Source organism: Equus asinus, chromosome 23, assembly GCF_041296235.1.
Source record: "Equus asinus isolate D_3611 breed Donkey chromosome 23, EquAss-T2T_v2, whole genome shotgun sequence".
Taxonomy (NCBI): Eukaryota; Metazoa; Chordata; class Mammalia; order Perissodactyla; family Equidae; genus Equus; species Equus asinus.
The window spans coordinates 32,741,148-32,763,584 of record NC_091812.1 but is presented as its reverse complement, the minus strand read 5'-3'; the positions used below and the strand labels follow the sequence as shown (position 1 = coordinate 32,763,584).

General features: G+C 40.2%; 1 protein-coding gene across 11 annotated transcripts in view; it reads right to left on the bottom strand.

The window, feature by feature from the left end:
* TRPM3 (transient receptor potential cation channel subfamily M member 3) overlaps positions 1–22,437 on the bottom strand; it is a 797,927-nt gene that overhangs the window by 212,403 nt on the left and 563,087 nt on the right. For 6 of the 11 annotated variants that reach the window (XM_044756724.2, XM_044756721.2, XM_070495628.1 and 3 more), the window contains exon 6: positions 22,121–22,292. In XM_044756724.2, the coding sequence (XP_044612659.1) occupies positions 22,121–22,292 (172 nt within the window). Of the gene's footprint in view, positions 1–4,695; positions 4,771–22,120; positions 22,293–22,437 lie in introns of all 11 variants that reach the window. The other 5 variants (XM_070495625.1, XM_014846000.3, XM_014846001.3 and 2 more) reach the window with 1 other exon arrangement.

Genomic DNA, 22,437 nt, shown 5'->3' with positions numbered 1-22,437 from the left:
GAGGGACCAAGCAGGTTTGGGCAGTGATTGTATCAGTGGTAACGTTGGCTAAGGGAAGTTAAGAGGCCCTTTTCCAATTCTCCAGGTACACTGTAAGCACGAAGGTGGAGGTAAAGAGAGGGAAGATGGGGAGGTAATTGGGGAGAGAAGAGGGGCAGGTGGGGAGAGAGAGAGAGAGATGGAGGAGGGAAGGAGAGGGAGAAGAAAGAAAAGGAAGAGAGAGAGAGGAGAGTAAGGGGAGGGAGAAATATGAGAGGAGAGAAGAGGAAGAAGGAGAGAGGAGGGAGGGGAGAGAGAAAGAGACCTAATAAAGATTAAGATTAGGGGCCCATCCAGTGATGTAATGGTTAAGTTTGCATGCTTTGCTTCAGCAACCTGGGGTTTGCAGGTGGCAGCCCGGGGTTCCCAGGTTTGGATCCCAGGTGCAGACGAACACGTCATTCATCAAACCATGCCTTGGCAATGTTCCACATACAAAATCAAGGAAGACTGGCATGGATGTTAGCTCAGCAACAATCTTCCTCAAGCTAAAAGAGGAAGATTGGCAACAGATGTTAATTTACGGCCAATCTTCCTCACCAAAAGAAAAAAAAAAGATTAAATTTCATTTACCAAAACTAGATGGAAAGGGGGCTTGGAATTGGATTTATCTCAATTAAGGAAAATATTTATTATGTGACATTTGCCACATACCGAAGTTTATGAACAATAGTTCATACTCACTGCAACCATTCTTATTACTTGACTAATGGAAACAAATAAATCAACAGAACAAAACAAATCTTGCTTCATGCATGCCAAGAAAACAGAATCTAAGAATGGAAATACAGGGGTGAAGCAAACTTTCCACTTCTCCCCAAATTCCTGATCCATGCACGCCATGTTCAATCACCGCTTCCTTCAGAATCCCCCATGATTTCATCATAAATTCTGAGGTGCACCAGAGTCAGCATTCACTTCCTGTCTTCTCCCTCTGGGGGGAAGAAATGCTGCTAATGAGGATGGGTTCAGCTCAGACTTGTCTGATGACCAGAAAAGCTGACTCTTCAGTCCTCACACCCTTGTTTGAGCAAAGGCGCACCTGCCTCGTTCCAGGAGGAATTGCCCACGGAGCCCATGTGGACCCAGAGACTCCAGGCTCATTAGCTAACAAGAACTCTTAGTTCCTCTGCCTGAGATTCAGGACTCAGTGTCTGCCTGCAGGGTTGTGGCATGTGGAACTCCACACAGCTTGTGTAATCTGGCTTCCTCGCAGAACAGGGACAGCCTGTTCAATGAGGGAGAGCGCTGCTTATTGGTTTCAGCTATGGATGCCAAAAAAGAAGAAAGAAAATCAGCTCTTTGCTTATTTGGCCAGTATTAGGGCATAACATCTCTATTTTCCTCAAGGGTTAATGATCTTTAACTGAGGGTTCAAGGTTAAAAGATTTTTATTCTGTTAAAAACCCATCACAACTTTACTACTGACATCTTGGGAGCACTACTTCTTACTCATTTTTCAAGCGTACGTGAATTATATTTCACTCTTACATCCATTCGTTTCAATGGCTTGAAATGCTCCAAATAATGTTTTGAAGGGATGGGCAGGTTATTTTAAATCCTGGGAAGCGGCTTTGAAGGGATCTATGACAAATTCCCTGGCCTTACCCATCTCAAGCAAATTTAAATCTCAGCCCACTTTTTTTTAAGACCTCCCTAGAGAATGAGATCCCTTATCTTCTCTAAATATATCCCACTGTGAAATTGTTGATTATGGCAGAAAAGTACTCAATCAGCACAAGTTTTCCCATTTATTTTATGTTTGTCTGACTTTCTAAAGTTAGCTATGCATTTCCACTGAATGGTTGATCCTAATCTGGACTGAAAAGCAGCCACGGGCAATTATCACTTTAACTAAGTGGGGAAAAATCAATAGTTATTTCTTTTTCCATGTAAATGGAAATAGTGAAGCCATGATGGCACTGGCTGCTATGAAAAAATATATTTTTAGACTCTGTAAATTCCTAAGATGGGAATGATTTAACAACAATCATGATTCAACAGGAACCCAGTCAAATTTCTCAGAGTAAATGCTTTCATGCCCATGACAGTTGGAAGTATGCATGATGGTCTTTGCCTGTACCTGTTCCAATTCATTTATCCTCCCTGAGTCTTTCTATGTATTATTGTTTTACTATGTGTGCTTCCTGTATAGCTTTTCATATCTAAACTCCTCTATTTCATTTTCATGTCAGGCTGGAAACTAGAGCTAAAAATAAGGCCAGAAAACCAAATATCACTGTTTACAATAAAAATTTATTGAGCACCTACCTGCATGTGCCAGGCACTGTGCTAGGTTTGCAGGATGACAAAAATGAAGACGACTCGGGCTCTGCTCACAAGGAGCTCACAATCTACAGGGGATGGGGGGCAGTGGAGGCAAGTAGATAGGTAACCACTCTACCAAAAGAGGTGGTGCTAGACAGATGTTTACACAGAATGCTGTGGGAACATGAAGGATGTGGTGAAAATTGAGCCTAGGAGGATCGTGGGGTGTATGTGTGTGAGGTTACCGATAAGATTTCATAGAAGAGAAGATTTTCGATCTGCCACTTGGAGTGTAGGTTTTTGTCAAAAAGGAGAGTTGGGGAGAGGTTGGAATTTCAGCAAATGTCAAAGTGGGACTAAACCACATCCGATGGGGTATGTCATTCAAGGGAAACTGCAAGTAGCTTAGAATGTGTGGAACATAAGGTCCAAATGCATTATGGAAGGAGGAGAAGTTAGAAAAACAACAGATGAAACAATACAGAAGGTCTTTTGGTTAGAAGTGGAACAAGGAAGAGATTGGGTCCCGTCAAGGTCTATGTTATCATGATAGGAACCTATTAGATCTGACCAGCAACAGTAAACTTTGCTGACTTTGAGACCAAAATGCCAGGAAAATATTTGCAACCCAAATCTTTCCAATGTGAAGGGAGATCTCAGCATTCTTCCCTGAATGTAAAAGAACCTACAAGATCTTATCAAAATGGGAGACAGTTCCCCTGTTCAGACTCATTTGTTTAAAGGAACCGTCCGAGTCCCTGAACGAGTAATTCTAACTCAGAAAAGGCTCTCTCCTAAAAAAAAGAGAGCTCCTAGCTTGAATTGGCAAATAAGTCAGATAAACAAGACAGGCAAACGCCAAGAAACAGGTTTTGCTAAAATGTGTTCTACCCTTCCAACATTATTCTTTTGACTCCATTATTATCTTGATTGACAATGTGGCTTTTCATTAACAAGCATGAGAAGCATTTCAGCGGCACAGCCAACTTGTGCCAAGCTAATTCATAAGATTAAGAGAGGGCAGATGTTTAAACTGTGCAGTCTTCTTCATACAACCTATTCTTCAGAGGAAAAATTCTTTAAAAGGCAGAAAAAACTTTGAACAACACGTTCAGTTGAGAGCATCTGAAAAATAGCAAGTCATTACAGTCCAAAGTCAATTGATCATGAATTTGGTATTTGCAATTTGGATGGTCTTTTACTTGATTGGTTGAGACTACAGGTGGTAGAAAGTCTCAATGATTGGGCTGAATGGGTTAGATTGTCCGTAGAAGGCAATGAGATGTTCGTGATACACATGTAACTTGCTGGAGGAAGTGTAACTTCCTTTTCAAGTCATGTGGTTTGAACCCAGGGCTGTTGGTCTTTGAGAGTATAACTTCACCGCTTCCTACTTTCTGGGCTCCCTCGATGAAGTTCTGCTAAGACCTTCAACTTGTAGAGTTGTTATCTATTTCATGGAACATTTATAGGCTCAATGATGGAAAATTTCATGTCATGGTTACCCCAACATATTTGATGATGGTGCAATGATCAAAAAAGATGCCAGTGATGACAATTGAACGTCCCTTTGCCTTCCCAGCCTCCTTCATATATTCTCAGGCATAGGATGACAAAGGGAAGTCCACGAGTCACATGAAGAAAGACTGTAGCCACAGGGACACGATCAGGAGCTCCTCTGTTTCTCCCCATCCCCACCCTCCACGTCATCACCCCGTCCTACTTCCTCCTCATGTTGCTCCTGTGACCTCCACCATCTTGCCACTAACCACCATCCTCTGCCCAAAGTTCTGCCAATGACTAATTCCAATCGAACCAATACTCAGCCTATGTCTGGCATAGAGTTTGTGTTCAAATAATTGTTGAATGAAATAATGACCTCCAAATCCTCCAAGGTCACAAAGTTTTAGAGGAGTCTCTTTTTTAATGAAATCATGCTTCCCTATGTGGGGTGAAAAGAACAAGGTTTTTGGAATCATATTAGCTTAGGTTTGCACGTGGTCATGCCACTAACTGGACTTAAGACAAGGGCTGAACTATTCTGAGATGCTGTTTCGTCAACTATAAAAAAGGAAGATAGTAATTCCTACCTTGAAGGATTTTTGTAAGTATTAAAAGAGACAGTGCCTAGCATAGTGCCTGGAACATACGAGTATCTCAATAAATGCTTATTTCCCTCCTTCCTGTTTTATGAGGTATTTTAGGATGATGAATAATAGGGAGTAACTAATCTCTGATGTGGTTGGATGTCTTAGAAGAGATGGAGATAAACAACAGTCAGAAGGAGGGGTAGTGTTAGGAATTTTTAAAGGAAACGAATGCTTCTATGGTTAATTTTCTTGGTTGGGGTTTAAGAGGCAATTCATGTTGTCCATTAATTATACTTACCAATTGGGTCTAATTGGCAACTACCCCAAAATGAATAAAACAAGCGGGAGTCAAGAGAGAAAAACGGCAGGCATCCTGTCAAAAAATAAAATCTTTGAAATTTCTACAACCCAATGGTCGGATACACATTTATTAAAGCAGACTGATGACCCAATTTATATAAATTTATACATGTGATGGCAACCCAAGGTGCGCATTGAGACTTAGGCAAAGCATCCAACAGCTCTTCCGTGCCAGCTCTATCTTGTCTCAACACTCCTTCAATTAAACAGGTCCTTAAAATCAGCATCCCCTTTGCTGGAGGAAATATCCTTCATTATTGCGATTCAGACTAGATAATGGCTGTGGTGGTGAAAGGGTTAAATGAGTTACTCCATGTTAAGTGCTGGTAAACAATGCTTAGCACTTAGTAAATCCTCAAGAAATGTTAGCTGTCTTTATATTAATAATAATAATTATGAATCTTTCAATTCTCTGTCTTCCAAGACTGACCGGATTCCTCCCTCTTTTTAAAACATTTTTCTGATTTTTGGAGATATGTGTCCTGTTCTTAGGTGGTTAGCTACTAAAAGAAGTACATTTTCAGAGGCTAATCTACTTAATTCTTCTTCTTTTTAAAGAGGAATTGAAGGCAATGCCAATATGTCTCTCAGTGTGAGAAGTATTATTTACTGAAGAGATCCCCACATTTCCCTCTCTTCTCCTTCTCTCATTGGCCAAGAAAAATGACTAATTAGATACATAGTAGATAGAGTTATATAGATTAGATCTCTATCTGTCTGTCATATAGATCATATATCTCTTTCTTTCTACATATGTATGAATCTATCAATCTATCTTCATAAACGTCATCAAAGACATTTCATTATAATAGATTTCCTACTAATTTGGCTATTCTATCCCAAACTAGGAGATAAATTTAATGGTAAGATCATGTCTCTGGAGTTCTTAACTTACTAAGCAAGCTAGCTTTGGGAGAGATGACTCAGGCCGTATCTCATTTCAAGTCCAGGCCTCAGAGGAGAATTCCATGAGCAGAGGAGAATCTCTGCTGCTGCCCCTTTTTGTTCCTTCCGTAGAAACAACATTTTTGGAGGGCCCCTACTAAGATCCTCAAGTTAGGTCTTCTGGCCCTAGCTTCCTAGGATCAAGCCAGACTTCCAGAGCAGCCTCAACTTGTGGCAATTGTTGGGAGCTGGTGGTTGGGAGGGAGAAGCTGGTTGAAGAATGGCATAGTAGGGTCTCAGCCCGTTTTTCAAGGAACATCACTTGGTAATTCCTCAGCGCCCACAACCTGGCAGAACTGCCTTTTCAAAAGAAAGTACTCACTGGGGAAAACACAAAGCAATATCCCTCAAAGCACAAAATATAAGGGTTAGTTCCTCTGGATTCTTAATTGTTTGCAAAATAACAAGCCAAGGGTAACTACTGTATATTTCCAGAAAGTTACTAATTAGCATGTTCCTGAGAACATAAATTCAGCTTGGGAGCACACACCTCCCCAGGCTGTCTACAACAACTATGAGTGTACAACAACTAGAGTGCTTGCTAAGTACTACAAGCAAAGCCTCAAATAGACAACACCACAAACCCTCCTGGAAATTCAGCACAAGCATTTGTTTATGAACCCAGCACAGGATTGGCTTAGCTTCATCTTCCCTGCAGAGTGAACAGCACACTGGTATTTTCGGTTTATTTCCTTTTCCCCCTGGTTACCAAAACCCTAATGGACAAAAGTTAAAATGACATTTTGGTGAGGATCAGCCAGATTTGTTGCATGGTTAAAAATGAAAATGTCTGGATAACAGGTGTCTGTTGATTGTGACCCTAAATGGCTAGATATTTCCTTAACTACCCTTCAGAACACAGTGGAGAATATGGTCTCAAGGAGAAAAATGGGAGAATAAAGGGTTTTTCATCAAATGAAGTTGATGCCCAGAGTACCCTGCTTTTGCTCCTTGCTCAGATGCATGGAGAACCTTTTCTGATTTGAGTTCCCCGGGTGCAGTGTTAAATAGAATGAGAAGTCCCTCCCAAACTAAGGTAGTGACTATGCTGTGCAAAGAACGGCAGACTAGGAGTGTGGCATTCTAAGTTCAGGTAAAAGCCGTGACGATTAATTCACTGTATGAATTTAGGCAGACACTTGATCTTTTCCAAGTTGACTTTCCCGTCTGGAAAATGAAGGCAATGAACTAGATGAAATAGATATTTTTATATATCTACATAACATCTATCTATCTATATAATATATATAATGTATATAATATATATATAAAATATATATCTATATCTACATAATAATGTCCCATTTCTCACAGTATTCTGTAGTTTGCCTTCACATAACTCTATTAAGGAGAGTCGATAAAAGAGAAACAATGAAACAGATACATCTTTTCCTTAGGAATTTGATTGTCGTTATTTCCTAAAAAAACTACCTCCAGTTCACTTGCCGTCCTTATTTTTATTAGCAGCTGAAATTTTGCTTATGCAGATAGGATAAACAATTTACTACAAGCAAAATGAAAATGAATTTAATTAGACCACATGCTGTGCACTAAATTTCTGGATGTTGAAAGCTGTCATCTGCATGGTTTGTAGTCCCTTGCCTATATTCCACCTATCAAATTCTTACTTTCAATTACCTCTGCCACGTAGCCCGATGAACATTCCATCCAGAAATGCTCTCTGAATTCCTGTTGTACTTTGTATCATTCAAGGGCATTTGACTGCCTTATAATGCAGCTCTTTGCATCCTGAGAGGCTGGAGAGCACAGTGGTTGGGGCATGGACATGAGCTGCCACTTCCTAGCAGTCTGACCTTGGACCTATTACTTGACCTCATGGTGCTTTAGTTTTCTTATTGATCAATGGGAATAATATTGGTCTCCACTTCATAGGGTTGTTCTAAGGATTAAATCAGTTATTTTTTGTAAAGTGTTTGGAATAGCCCTCAATAAACACTAGTTACTGTGAACTTATTGGTAAACTCTAAGTTCTTCAAGTGCACAGCTATGCCTTATTTATCTTGCAACCCCTGTGGTGCTTTGTATATTGCAGGCACACAAGCAAATACTGGTAGAGCAATAGAAGTACTGTCAAGGGAAAATACAACAGAAACAGCAGTCACTTTATTTTAAGTGACATATCAAGTTCTCATTTTTGCCATATTTTGAAAAGCTGAAGAACTTTTGATGTGTATTTTGGCTCTATATGGTTTAGTGGAGTAAAGAATGTAGTGGCAGCCATTTTTTCCACTGTGAGCATACAGACAATTTTCAACATGAAACAGCCATTGAACGAGCCAGCTTCATTGCAGGGAGTAGGACCTAGGGAGAGGGGAGGTGGACTTTGGCATGCCCAGGAGCATGAGAAAGGGAAAAATGAACAATTCTAGTTCTACTAGATTGTACTCATGGTAGGGATATAAAAGTGGAGCATTTTCAGTAGCCCCATTATAACAGAATATGTAGTTATGGCTAAGGAATGGAAATAAATTTAGGCTGTTTTGTCATTCACCAACTCCAAATAGGGAAGATAGTTCTGGTTCTGATTTCAGCCATTATCCAATGTGAGCATCAAACCTGCTACATTGGTCTCATAATTTTTATACATATCCTTTATATATGATTTGAGAATATTATTCTTTATAATATGTCCTTAGGTTACCAGGATCTAACTAGCCTCTCCCTTAGGTTTCCTGACTTGACTCTTTCCTTTTGTCTTCGAAAGAGCAGAGGATTGCCAGGAGATTGAGCGAGCAAGAGAAAACAAGATGTAACAAACACAGCTGCACTGGCTTCTTACCTTCTGGGTAAGAATGATATACATACACTTGAGGGAGGAAGACACCAAACTCCTACATTACGTGGATAGGTTGACTACTTCCAAAGGTTTCCTCCCTCCCTCCTTCCCTTCTTTGTTCCTTCTTTCCTTCCTCCCTTCCTCCCTCCCTCCATCTCTCTCTTTCTCTTCCTTCCTTTCTACTGTACAAGCTATTATTTGCTCACTGTAAAAAAACAACATTGAGAAGTTTTTAAAAGGTATACAGTAGTCCCCCCTTATCCACAGTTTCAGTTACTCATGATCAACGGCAATCTGAAAATATTACATGGAAAATTCCAGAAATAAACCATTCATAAGTTTTAAATTGCATGCTGTTCTGAGCAGTGTGATGAAATCTTACACCTTCCTGCTCCATCCTGTGAATTATCCCTTTGTCCAAAGTATTCACGCTGTGTACGCTACCCACCCATTAGTCACTTAGTAGCCGTCTCGGTTATCAGAGGGACTGTCTCAGTACTGCAGAGCTTGTGTTCAAGTAACTCTTATTTTACTTAATAATGGCCCCAAAGTACAAGAGTCATGATGCTGGCACTTCAGGTATGCCAAAGAGAAGCCATAAAGTGCTTCTTTTAAGTGAAAAGATGAAAGTTCTCAACTTAATAAGGAAAGAAAAGAAATTGGCCACAAAGGCTGCTAAGATCTATGGTAACTTTTATTACAGTATATTGTTATAATTGTTCTATTTCATTATCAGATATTATTAAGCTCTCACTGTGCCAATTTATAAGTTAAACTTCAACACAGGTAAGTATGTATAGGAAAAAACAGAGTATATATGGGGTTCAGTACTATCCATGGTTTCAGGCATCCACTGGGGGTCTTGGGACATATCTGCCATGGGTAAGGGTGGATGACTGTGAGAGTGAAAAATGTCAGTTCTCTTCTTACCTCTCCCACCTCGTCTCACTCCCTAGAAGTTGTAACTAGTAATTGTTCATCTATATCCTTTCAGATATTTTATGAGTATATATATATATTTTAAAGAAACATAAATGTGATTATAAACTTGTAGTTGTATGCTTGTACAGCAGGCTTTTAACTTAAGAAAAGAGAAAAAAACTCCCTTGGATACCTTTCCATATAAGCCTAAACGGAGCTACTGCATTATTCATAATAATTTCATAGTATTTCACAGTATGTCTATATATAATTTGTTTAATTAGTCACTTATTGGTGAATTTCTAGGTATTTCCATTTTTATTACTGTGAACAATATTACAATAAACATGCATTGATTAAATTCCTAGAAGTAAAATTACAGGGCCAAAGGCTATGCACATTTAAAATTTAATAGGGGTCGCTTAATTGTCTTCCAAATAAGGTTGCCCATATTTGAACACCCAACAAAATGTATGAGTACATATTTCCATATACATTTATGGACCCTAGGTGTTTTTAAACTTTGGTTTTCACCCATTTGATAGGTTAAAAAACATTTCATTGCTGTCTTAATTTTCATTTCTTTAATTATGAGTGAGGTTGAGCATTTATATTTTCTTCCCTATGATTTTCCTCTTGATATATTTTGCCCATTTTCCTACAGAGTTTTTCCCATTTTTCTTTCTGATTTGTGGCTTCCCTTTGCTTTTTATGGAAATTAGGCCTTTTTCACGGTTGCAAATATTTACTTTGCTTTGTCATTTGTTTTTTAAATTTGTTTCTAGTATTTTCTAATGGGGTTTCTAGACATTGAATCTATTTTCTACAGAAACTTAGCTTGTGTGAATGGAAAGTCACAACAGCTCTGAGTTTGGTATTCTAAAAAGGTGAAGGGAAAAGCAGAAACAAGGCAGAGAAACTGTTCTGCATGTAGAGGATCCAGAGAGGAAAGGCGAGGCTTATTTCCAAAGCACTAGCCTGTGGTTTCATTAAATCTGTAAGACAATAGATTCTCCCAGGCTTTATTCACCTATCAAGATGGAAAGAACACCCAACTGGCTGTAGCTCTACCTTTTAGTTTTTATCGAATAACACAAGCTAAAATCAAAAGGAAAACTAACTAGGGTTGGGTCACTAGTGCCTAGTGTATCTCGGTCTCTAAAACAAGGTGACGCAATTCACCAATTACTAAGAGAAGCTCTACTAATTAATCTTTTATAACTGTCAGTGTCAGCAAATACTCTCAATTACGTACTTACTGGCATTCAGAAGGTTTCCAGAGCCCTTCAACTGAATCTTGCTAAATTATTAGTTATCACCTAGGGGTTATTAAAATGTAGGAATGTCAAATTGAATTAAATCCCTCACAGACTCATCTGCTCATCGGGTCTCCTCAAACGTTTTCTCAACAGAGTTGGAGAATAGGTTGCTCTTATTCCCTAAGACAGTCTCTTGTCCTTTTTCCCCAACAGGGCCAAGACCCAGTTGCAACCTTTCCTCCTCAGGAAATCCTCCTCAGATCCTCATGGATCTGAGAGGCCGACCAATCTCCATTCTACTGCTGTTACCAAGATGACAGTCTTGTGTAGGTCATGTGAGAATTATTTTCCAGGATTCATCTTTGCAACATTAATATCAAGAGTTCAGTGACATAGAAACACAGAATCTGCCTATTTATTTTTAATATTTTGGGATTTAAAATGTTACCAAATGATGTACAACAAAATATGTGGCCAAGGATCCATTATGGAAGGCCCATGCATTGTGCAGAGCGTGGCATATGCAATTATCTTGACTCTATGGGGATTTGTTTGAGTTAATTAACTTAAAAATTTAAACCAGGATGGTCTAAAATTATTCATATAATTTTAGGCAGCTTGTCTCAATTTGATTTCAAGTGGAAACTGCAATTATCAGAGCAGTGCAAGACTCTTCAACTACGTATCACTAAAAGCTCTCAGGTGAAGTGTGAAAGGGCAAGATATGAAGCATATGCTATAGGAGTGATTTGATGGGCAGGGTTCTTCAATGAACATATTGGAACACATAGGCGTGGCTTACTTACGAATGCCAGACTCATGTGCCAACTCTAGCCAATTCTTAATGACCATCTAGACTGCTATGTTGAAAAGGTGTGACAAAAACAGTCAGCTGTCCCCTAATATCTAGTCTTCCCTTCCTTCATAGTGATAGAATTTTAGCTGGCTATGTGTTCACCCAGGATGAAGACTACATTTTCAAATCCCCTTTTAGCTAGGTGTGGACTATGTGACCAAATATTGGCACACAGGGTGTAAGCCAAAATCATGCTTCCTCACTATGCCTTTAAAGGGAAGGCTTATGCCTTTCCCTAGCTCTTTTTCCCTGATGCCTCTGGGTAGAATATAGATGTGATGGGGAGCTCCCATGAACCATGAAAAGGGGGATGGTCAGAGCAACAGAAAGAAGGAATCTGAGTCCTCAGCACTCTGAGGCCACCCCACCACATCAGATCTGGACTCATGCTCAGAGTAACATACGCATAAGGAATAAACTGCTGTCTCATTTAGGCATCCATTGTTTTGAGTCTTTGTCACAGCAGCAGAACCTGTGTCCTAACTAATGCAAAATGCTTCTAAGCTGTATCAAGGCTCAGTGGGGAAAAGCATCAGGCTAGGTTTGCAATGTCAACCACGGGCAAGGGACCTGATGGTCTCATGCCAACTCTAATCTCTTCCTGTATGGATATCAAACTTACACCAAAATGGAAACCTCTCCAAAGAAAATTCTCATTAGTAACTCATACTTTCTATCGTCCCTTTGCCATCTGCCTCCCTCTCTGTGCTATTCTTGACCACTTCGGGCTTGGCCTCTCTGTATTTGATATACAGACAAAGAAATGAGACTGACAACAATCACAATAAGAATAAAAATAAGTAATTTATGTCGTATTTATGATTTACAATTTATTTATATATAAATGACCGCAATCCTTTAAAATTGCCTCCTGGGAAGCTGTACACTATTTCAATGATGTTGCCATTGCTAAAGCTTTTGGAATTTCTTTGAAACTCTAAATTCACACATTTCTCATAATAATATGACTGGGTCAATTAAATCTCTTAAATATATTTATCCTCAACTGACAACTCTTTGTTGAACGCCTACTACGCACGGCATTAACATTAGTTTTGGTATCGGAGAGGTTGGCAAATCTATTAAGGATCTCGTGGTACTCTTTAGATAATCTATGTCAAACTTTCAGGGTAAGTTGGCTTCATAATTTAACAATAGAAAAATACTAATATGTATAAGGAATCTACACAGCCCAGAGAAACGACTTGTACCTGAAGTGGAGTGTGAATTTTTAAAAGCACTGCTTCATAGTGTTTTATTTCATGAATTTATTCATTCATCTCAAGATTTATTACTGCCCTGCTCCCTTATTTCCTACATAATTCTCAGTAATTTATAGATTAAAAATTAGAGTTCTCTTTGTAGTCTATTTCGAGCTCTTTATTCTACTAGAACTTTGATTTATTAAAATATTTTCTGGGCAATGAGCTCTAGTGAGTAGGCTCTCCAGGGGCCTACAGGTAAAGCAACTGCATTTCTGGGCCTCCGCATGGACCCCCAAATCAGCTAATAACTGTGGACGGTGGGATCTCTTTGAGCATCAAGAACTGACAGAAGAGCTCCCAGGGTTGAGCACATTTCTGGAGTCACTGAGCCTGAAACTATAAGGCAGTGGTGCTCAGAGCGGGTCCTGCCGAATTGGAAATTCTGATCTGATTTACTCCATGAGTCAGTTCTGCCTGTTAAGCAGGTCGGTGTGTCTCTTCAAATGAAAAACAGCTTCCTTACAGCCATTGTGGCAGAAAGGGCAATTCAAGTCCATTTACAGTTTTCAAGTATGCTGAGAGCTCTAGCCTAGATGATGACTTTGGTCCTTGCCCAGGAGAGAACAGATTCAGAGCAAATGAAGTCAGATATAACGAAGGACTTCACAACAGCAAGTGACATCAGGATGTGAAGGAGATACCAGGGCTGACATCCAGCCTGTGCTGTGGATTTAGGGTACCAAAGTCTTCACAGGTCGTTAAATATTTTGAATCTCACCACTGGCTTACTATTGCTCCTGCTTCTACAAATGCCTTTAACTGAGGATAGAGTGTCTTGGAACGCTGTGCCCTGCTGAATCAGGTGTGGGCTGTTGGAAATATTTGAAGAAAAGAAAAAGAAAACTCAAGGAAACACACTGGGGATGTGATTGGCATTTGGGCCAGGCAATTCCTCATGTGAAACTGTCCTGAAAATGGTAGAATATTAACATTCCTGCCCCCTCTCCCATGCCATTCAGGAGCACCAGAAACTGTGCCAACCCTAAATCCTCTTGATATTTTTAAACGCCTCCTTGGGAAGGTAGTGTCACCTAGTTGAGAACTATGAAGCCATGTTTTAGAATCACCACTGAAAAATGGTGGTAAAGGATCTGGGATACAAATGTCATGAGTACTTCTTTCTGATGATGGGAATTTCACTGAAACAGAGTGCTTTAAATTGGTGTGTGTCACCTCACAGAGATGAGCTTCTAAAAATAAAATCTCCTGTAACCAACTAGACTTTGCCAATGTTGCCTTACTCTGTGCATTAGTACATTCACGTGGCTCATATATCATACAAATCAGTGGAAAGGGGAAATATTTGTTCCCACAATAAAGCATAACTTATCAGGAATGAGATTCTGTACTACTGGGAGATATTATTATCATTATTAATTTTGTTAGTTTGTGTGAGTAAGCACATACTCATATATGAATTGGTGTGTTGGCTTAGGGACTGCATAATAAAACATATTTTTTTCCAGAGAATTCTAAATAGCAATATCCTCAAATACCAAATTTGATTATGTTTTATGAATTCTGCAATGATTTCTGCTGCTTCTTTACTTAGAAATGCCAAGCTAAGCCCATTTTAATCTGCTGCTTTAGAGAAAAGTACTCTTGGTGGCTTCATCAGAGGAACCACACACAAATGTCAGTCATTACTCTGGGGCATAGAAAGAGCAGAGCATCAAATTCTCTTTCACGCAAACCCTGACAATAACAAAGGCACTGGTTATGGAAATCTAAACCTACCCAGACACCCCCATCAATTAATATCACAAAATACGTGTATCTAGAATGACTGCCATAGGGAAATAATCCCGTGGACTGGAGTGAGTCTGATGTAGATTTCACTATATGGAAGGGAGGTGACAAAGTCTGAAAATTCTAGCCTCAGTCATGAAATTTCCTACAACCAAAGGTAATGTTCATAATATAATTAGATATGCAATCTAAATAAAACTTTGCATTCAACCAAACCTAAAATAAAATTCAAACACAACGGAGTGATATGCTAATCAAATAGAGCCCAAAGAGAGCTAGACTCCTGTCCTTTTCCTTCAATCTCCTTTCTGGAAAAAATGGTAAATTACAAGAAGAAAAGCTGATAGTGGCCCGAATCTAAACTTTAAGATATATTCTGGGCCAATCCACATTTAGCACAAGTTCTGATCCCTCCGCCAAGTGGAGTCCTTCACAATCCTAGCTGTCATTCGTGAGGAATTCTCCAAGACACTGAAATAGCTTGAATCTCTAAAGAAAGATTAAATTTTCTCCATTACACTCTGTTTACTTGGGCAGGAGGAACAACTACAGTTTAGAATATATTTTCAACAATGTAGGGGAAAAAAAGAGTTTTCTAGTTATTGCTATAATGACCAAGAATTTAAGTCAATTACTCTTTAACAAGTAACGTTAACAGAGGCTTGATCATATGTGCCAGGACGTAATTTTGAGCATCATTTTTCCCTTTGGATCCTTTCTGTGATTACAGGGATACCTGGCTTCTCCTTCACAAGCAGAGCCAGGTTCAACTGTGGTAAAGATACTCTGATGAACACCCTGGACTTCAATAGGCTTCAAAGGAGAGGGTCTGGGTCTCAGGTTGGGAACCTACGGCAGCTGGGCTATATAAACAGGGGACATGGTTTCCCACTGGGGGACCGCTGTACCACTGAGCAGGCAGGAAGGCAACCAATCTTCCTGAACTGCCACCTTGCAGAATCCTGTCATATTTAGATTCATTTAATCACCACGCTGTGGGGAATTACTCTCTCGGGTTCACAGATGCAGAAACAAAGTCTGAGAGAAATACGGTAACTTGCCCAAGGTCACACAGCCAGGACCATCTGAACTCCCAGGTCTCCTGCCACTTTCAGCTTATACCACCAGCAATAGGCAAAGCATCCTCTTCTCCCAAATGTTATGTTCTTCCTTTCAAACTCTTAAAAGAAAGCCACAGTTGCTGAGGAGTTTTCTAATCTTCTGTAAACTTCCAATGTAATATTTGTTTTAAATGTTTTCTGGCCAGCTAAGAGTAAAACTTGGGACTAGAAAACATGATTGTCAAACTTTTAGATGAATTTTAGCATGGAATAGTGTAGTTCCTAGTTAGTAGTATTGGAAATAATTGTTAAAGAATTCTTGAATCAATATTAGCCTCTATGTTGCTACTGAATTGGGGAAATACTTTTAGAATCTATTGTATGTGTGGCCAACATAAGTTTAAAAAAATGCTTTGGTACTGAAATATTTATGGATGAAATGACATGCTGTCTGGATTTCCTTCAAAATTATCCAGAGGAGGATTTACATGGGTAGATATAGAGAAAAACAAGATTGGCTGTGGGCTGCTATATGTAGAGGCTGAGTGAGGATACAGAGGGTTATTATGATATTTTCTAATTTTGGGGTTTTTTTTTTGAAATTTTTAAACAATAAAAATGGGGCCAGCCCCAGTAGCCTAGTGGTTAAGTTTGCCGTGCTCTGCTTCAGTGCCCAGATTCAGTTCCTACACCACTTGTCTGTCAGTTGCCATGCTGTGGCAGTGGCTCACATTAGAAAAAGAGGAAGATTGGCAACAGATTTAGCTCAGGGCAAATCTTCCTCAGCAGAAAAAAAAAAAAGGATGCAGAAAATATGCTTAGGATTTTTAAGGTCTCATTAAGCTGCTCATGTGCTACTTTCTAGAGCAGTCCCTTGGTACTCAGTCTTTCAGCTAACGTGTGTTTATTGAGCAGCTACTGTGTTCCCAGCAATGTGCTAAGTTGATCCAACTTATATGAATATGTGAACAGCAATAAACATGTAGAATTGTTTATTATAGACCTTTGTTTATTTAAATAGTCCACATTAGTATACCTGATGCTTTGCCATACTAATGGAAGGTGTGGGTCACCTTTCATAACTCTCTTAATCACTTTTCTGCACCTCAGTCTGATCTTTTAGATGAATGCTTTTATGTTCTCTTGAATGTCGGCCACCATGTTGCTTTCATCCACAGACACTGATGATGCTCTTGGGATACAGGTATAGGGAGCACATATAGCTCACTCCCTTGCCTCTTTCTCCCTCCTTCCTACCTTCCAGGCAAAATCCCAGCAGATGCTCAACCCAACTCTATGCCTATTCTACTACTCGAGCTGAACATGGCTGGAAAGAGAGTACACAGCCCTGATGATTCGTGCTACTTTAGATACTGCTTCTGAAGGACTTGTTCCAATTCCCCTGACATTGGTCCTCAACTCCTTCTTCTTTTCTGTAAACGCTTGCTACTTAGGGCTCTCTCTAGTACCATTGTTTTAAGGATATGCTGGTGTCTCAGGCTGACCTGCAGCATCCTTGAGGTGTCTATTCCTTACCCTAAATACTCAATTCATTAGCAAGTCCTTTTGGGCTCTACTTTCAAAATATATCTTAGGGCCAATATTGTATGATCCACTTATGTGAGGTAGCTAGAATAGGCAAATTCATAAAGACGTAAAGTAGAATAGTGGCTACGAGGGCCTGGAGGGAGGGAGTAATGGAGAGTTGGTTTTTAATGGATATCGAGTCAGTTTGGATCACTGAAAGACTTCTGGGGACAAATAGCAGTGATGGTTATACAACAATGTAAATTGTACTTAATGCCACTCAACTGTGCATTTAAAATTGGTTAAAGTGGTCAATTTTGTGTTATATGTATTTCACCACATTAAAACAAAATCAGTTGAGAAAGTATCTTTGTATACTTTGAATCCAGCCTCTATTGCTGCCGTCCTAATTCAAACCACGGTCACTTCTCACTGGCACTATTGCAGTAATCTAAAAAAATTTCTTTTTAAATCTTGCCCCCTACCTCAGTGTGATCTCTACACACGACAGCACAATGATGTCTTTCTTTTTCGTTTTGCAGGGAAAGATTCGCCCTGAGCCAATCTGTTGCCAATCTTCCTTTTTTTTCCCTCCCAAAAGCCCCAGTACATAGTTGTATATTCTAGCTGTAAGTCATTCTACTTCTTCTATGCAAGCTGCCACCACAGCACGGCAACTGACAGACGAGTGGTGTGGTTCCACGAACGGGAAGCAAACTTGGGCTACCGAAGTGGTGAGCGCCAAACTTTAACCACTAGGCCATCAGGGCTGGCTCAGTAGAGTGATATTTTAAACCATGAGGGACATATCATAACTTGCCAGATCAAAACTCCACTAGAATAAAATCCAACTCTTTACAGAGGTCTCACTCTGCATGAAACAGCGGGCACCTCGGCCCTGCTTTCACTCTTCCCAGGATGCTCCTTGACTTCCCTCGGGTCTCTGCTTACCTGTCACCTCCTCATAGAGGCCATTCCTGACCACCTAGTCTACACCAGCCTCCCAACACACACGTGTGCATGCGTGCAGACACGTGCACATGCATCCACATACCCATACCTTCCTCTGCTCTATTTTTCTTCACAGCCCTTTTTATTACTGGCCATCGTATATTCACTTGTTTACTCATTTACTTATTACTCTGTTTGCCCTTGTTGACTTAAAATTCAATGAACTGCCTACTGCTGCTTTTCTAGGCCTTAGCCATGACTGGTACATCACAGGAGTTCAAGAAATGTTTGTTTGCTAAAGGCCTGATTGGAATTGCGTGAGGCTTTGCACTTAAATTTGAAGTTTAGAAAATGGTAGATGGGAGAGTGTTCCAAAGCTGAAAGGATTTTCCTTTAAAAACGAAGCCCTTCAGGAACCAATGACAATACTTCAGGGCCGACTGTTGACAGCAGGAATAAGTGGAGGGAGGGGAGAGATGAGATAATGGATGCAGAGCGCTGAGAAAAATGCAAGACGCTGGTGCTTGTAATATGTTATTATGAATAATTGCCACGTTGATGAGAAAGGGTTTAAAGGTCTCCTGAGCAGGATTCACTTAATATTGAAGGAAAATATTCTTCAGAAGATTATGTCATTTATGTAAGAAAACAGACTTGTTAAAAAGGTTACCGTGGTATGCAGGTCACCCCAAAGTGATGAGGAGGAATGGAACTTTAATGAGGAAAATGCTGAGTGTGTTCAGACGTCCCCGGGGTTATCCTAAGTGGAGTGGGTGGTGAGCAGGATTTTTGTGGTATAGTGGTATAGTATATTATGGCATAGAGGCTAATTTTCAGGACAAAGCAGTGCCTCCCAAAATTGAGTTCCACTATTGTATTTTAGGTTTCTCAAACTTTTGAAGAAGGGAATTAAAAATAAAAATGAGATTTTTAGAATGAGCTTATGGAATAAAATTTTATTTTTAATAGGAAGAACCACATTACTGCGAATTATGATATAAAGGAAAAAAATAGTGTCCAGATTCGAAAGTAGAGTTGCTGTTCTAAAATGTCGCCTGGGGATTTCATTATAGGTTTGCATTCGTCCTTCTGCTGCTTCCTGCCATAACCAGGTCAACGTTTCCCCTTCTTTCTCAGTCCTGTTCTGGAGGCTTCTGTGTTCTCATTGGGCACTTTGCTGCTAACTGAATGGAGACCTCAAGGTGCTACGCTGCTTCTGTTACTGGGTCACTCCTTAAGCTGAGGACCTTGCTGCTCCCTCCCTGCTTTGTAGGGTGAATGCAGTAATAAAAGAAGTAGACTCAATGACTTATGAGACCCTCACTTGGAAGGTGACCTGCTGTCTTGGTGTCCCTAGGACCAAGGGGTCCTGGGGACACGGGACTTTCAGTGCTAAATCTGAGAAAGCTCCGGGCAAACTGGGATGAGCTGGTCACCCTCCCACTACTAAGTTCAGAGATAGAACTGGCATAAAGAGATGATTCATGGCATCATTTGCTACAGCTCATGCACTAATTCCTTACCCGGAGCCTTTCAATTTCCTGTGACCTCTGGGATCTCCACTGGGCATCTTTAACCCTCCTCTTCTCATTTAATTATATTCATTGAATGGGAGTTTCTATGAAGCCTCAAATACAGTCCCCAAAGCAAGGAGAAAAATTATGTTCATAATTTGTGATGATTGCAATGACTACCTAGCTCCTTCTGCCCCTACCCTGTTCCAGCCACTGTCACTTAACCTACTCTGGGGGCTCAGCTCTATCCCAGACCTTAGGCCTAATCCTGTTTGTGGACTTGGAGCATCTCAGGAGTCTCAAGCCAGCTTCTCTGACCTTGTGCCTCAGCTTGGTACCGGGTCTGTGCTTCTCCCCTACTTTGTACCGTAGAACCCTTGACTGGGTCCCCATTTGTCAATGTGCTTGCATGCCACTACCTGCCTTGATAATCGAGCAAGGGTCCAGTGTCTCCACAAATGGCAGGGGGGCATGTGCATGGGGTCCTGGCCCCTCCAGCATTCCCAGTGTCCTGACCATCAGCCTTGGTCTGCTCTTTGACTCCACACCGCTGACTCTGCTCCTCACTGAGGCCAGGCTATTGTCTGTGGGCCTCCCTGGGCCTTCCCTGCAGGACCATCCACACATAGCACCTTTGTGAGCTTTAGAGAAAGATGCCCTTCCAGGCACATCAATTAGGAAAGAATGTCCCCTCTGGAATGACCAATTAGAAAAAAACATCCTTTCCTCAGGCAGCATGTAAGGTGCAGAGTTTGGCTAACAGCCATGGCTGGGTTTTAACTCCTGCTGGCAACCCTTGAACAGGGTGTATAACTTACACAACCACACACCTAACTCTCCACCTAACACTACTGACTAACCGGCTCAGCCGCCACCCGGGCCTGGCACAATGACATGCTTTGTTTATCTGGACAGATTTTGTCTCATTACCAAGCACTGAACTTGACCCTGAATTTGCTCCTTGTCTACTCTGCTCCCATCTCCTTCAGCTTTCAGGTCACTCCTATTTAGGCCCTCATTATTAACATGATGGTGTAAAAAGGCAATGCTACAATCTAGAACAACCTAAACAGACAACACAAATTACATGACATTTACCCATTCTATCAAATATTGCAATGAAAATCGATTTGAGTATAAGCAAACCTACCACCCATTGTTTATAATGTTTTGTTACACTTGATCAGTGCTGTGGTCTGGAGATCAATTTTCTAGTCTTTTCTACTCTTTTTTTTCCCCCAAAAGATGTTTACCTTGGGATAGTGCTGTGTTTTCTCTTTCCAAAGACAGTTGAGGATTCTTAGATAGAAGAGAGTTTTCTAATAGAATTTTGACTTCAGGCCTACACCAAAATTTATTATTCCAGACTTCCCTGTGAAAAGATGAAGGTATGAAACTTAACTGCTTAAACAGTGGTAGCCCCTAAAAGGTGGAACCAGAAAAGAGAGGATAGGAAAGAGAAGTTGTGGTCTGAGTGGTTGAACACCCCACTTCTAGGAGCAAGGAAAACCCATTTGAGACAGATGTAGAGAAAAGACCAGAGAAGAGAAAAGCCATTTGAACAAGCTGAGTCACTTTACACTGGACTTTTGAAATTGTATCTATCTAGCCAAAGAGAATACTTTTCTTATTTGGAATTATAGGCTTTGAAAATTCAATCAATTAGATCCAAGTTTCCCCTGATGGGACATAGAATTTACCACAAAGTCTGAGCCTGCCATGAAGTCTCATGTGTTACTTTGTGAAAACAAATGGAATTTTATTTGTGAGGCGGGACAGATTATTTTCATACGTCTATCACATTTAAATGCAGGCTGCTTAGCGATTTGGGGAGCACTGTTGTTTTTACAAGGCTACCTTTTCGTAGTTAAATTGTGTTCACAAAAAATACAGTATAGAACACATAAGTACTAATTTTAATATAACTGTCGGATACGTATTACGTGGTACACATAAATATACACATATATCTAAACACATATGAATCTAGAGACAGTGAATGAATATTACATAAAATTAAGAGACAAAGTTTCATCAAGGTGGTTACACATGACACTTTAGTTTAGAGAATGTCAGTTCTCTTGAAATGCCTTTGTACAGCCAGATCTATGCTAAGATCAAAATCTGATTTTTTTCTTTTTTTTTTTAGCCACCAAAAATAGCTTCATAAATAGAAACAATTTCTCTAGGGTATCTTTCTTCCTTAGAGTGTTGTGTAATGGATGTAGGAGAAGTTTGGAAAGAAAAGCTCATCTGCATTTATAAACCCCAAATGGGGTTGAATTTTTCAGGCATGATAAATGAGCTCGAGTCCCCTAATTGTGTAATCACTCCTTATGCCTCCAATCATCCTCCTCTAGATGACTTCCTGTAATTCTAACCAGTGGCCCAGGAGAAATAATGATCCACACTTGAAATTTGCTCCCATTTTTATAATATCGCTGCATGGTGTACTTAAAGTTACTCACTTTCATCATACTTCCTATGAGGCATGATGTGGCAACAGTAGCCTACTTACTTGTGTTTATCTTCTGGAGTGAAATATGCTTTTCCAGTTGTCTCCTAAGTTTCACCTCTGCTCCATATTTGCCGGTGGTGCCATTGTCGGCCAGGATGAAGTGGGAATGCATGCTGTTGAGAACAGTGAGCTTGCTCATGGGATTGGACATGGTCTGATACGGTCGGACGACCTGCAGGATTTCAAAAGGAAGAGGCGGAAGTCAGAAAAAAGAGAGCAAAACATGAAAAGGAGAACCAGATAGAGAGGAGAGAGAGTGAGAAGGAAAAGCAATTCTCGAGTACAGTGACAGTATAGTCCACATCCTCGTCCTAATA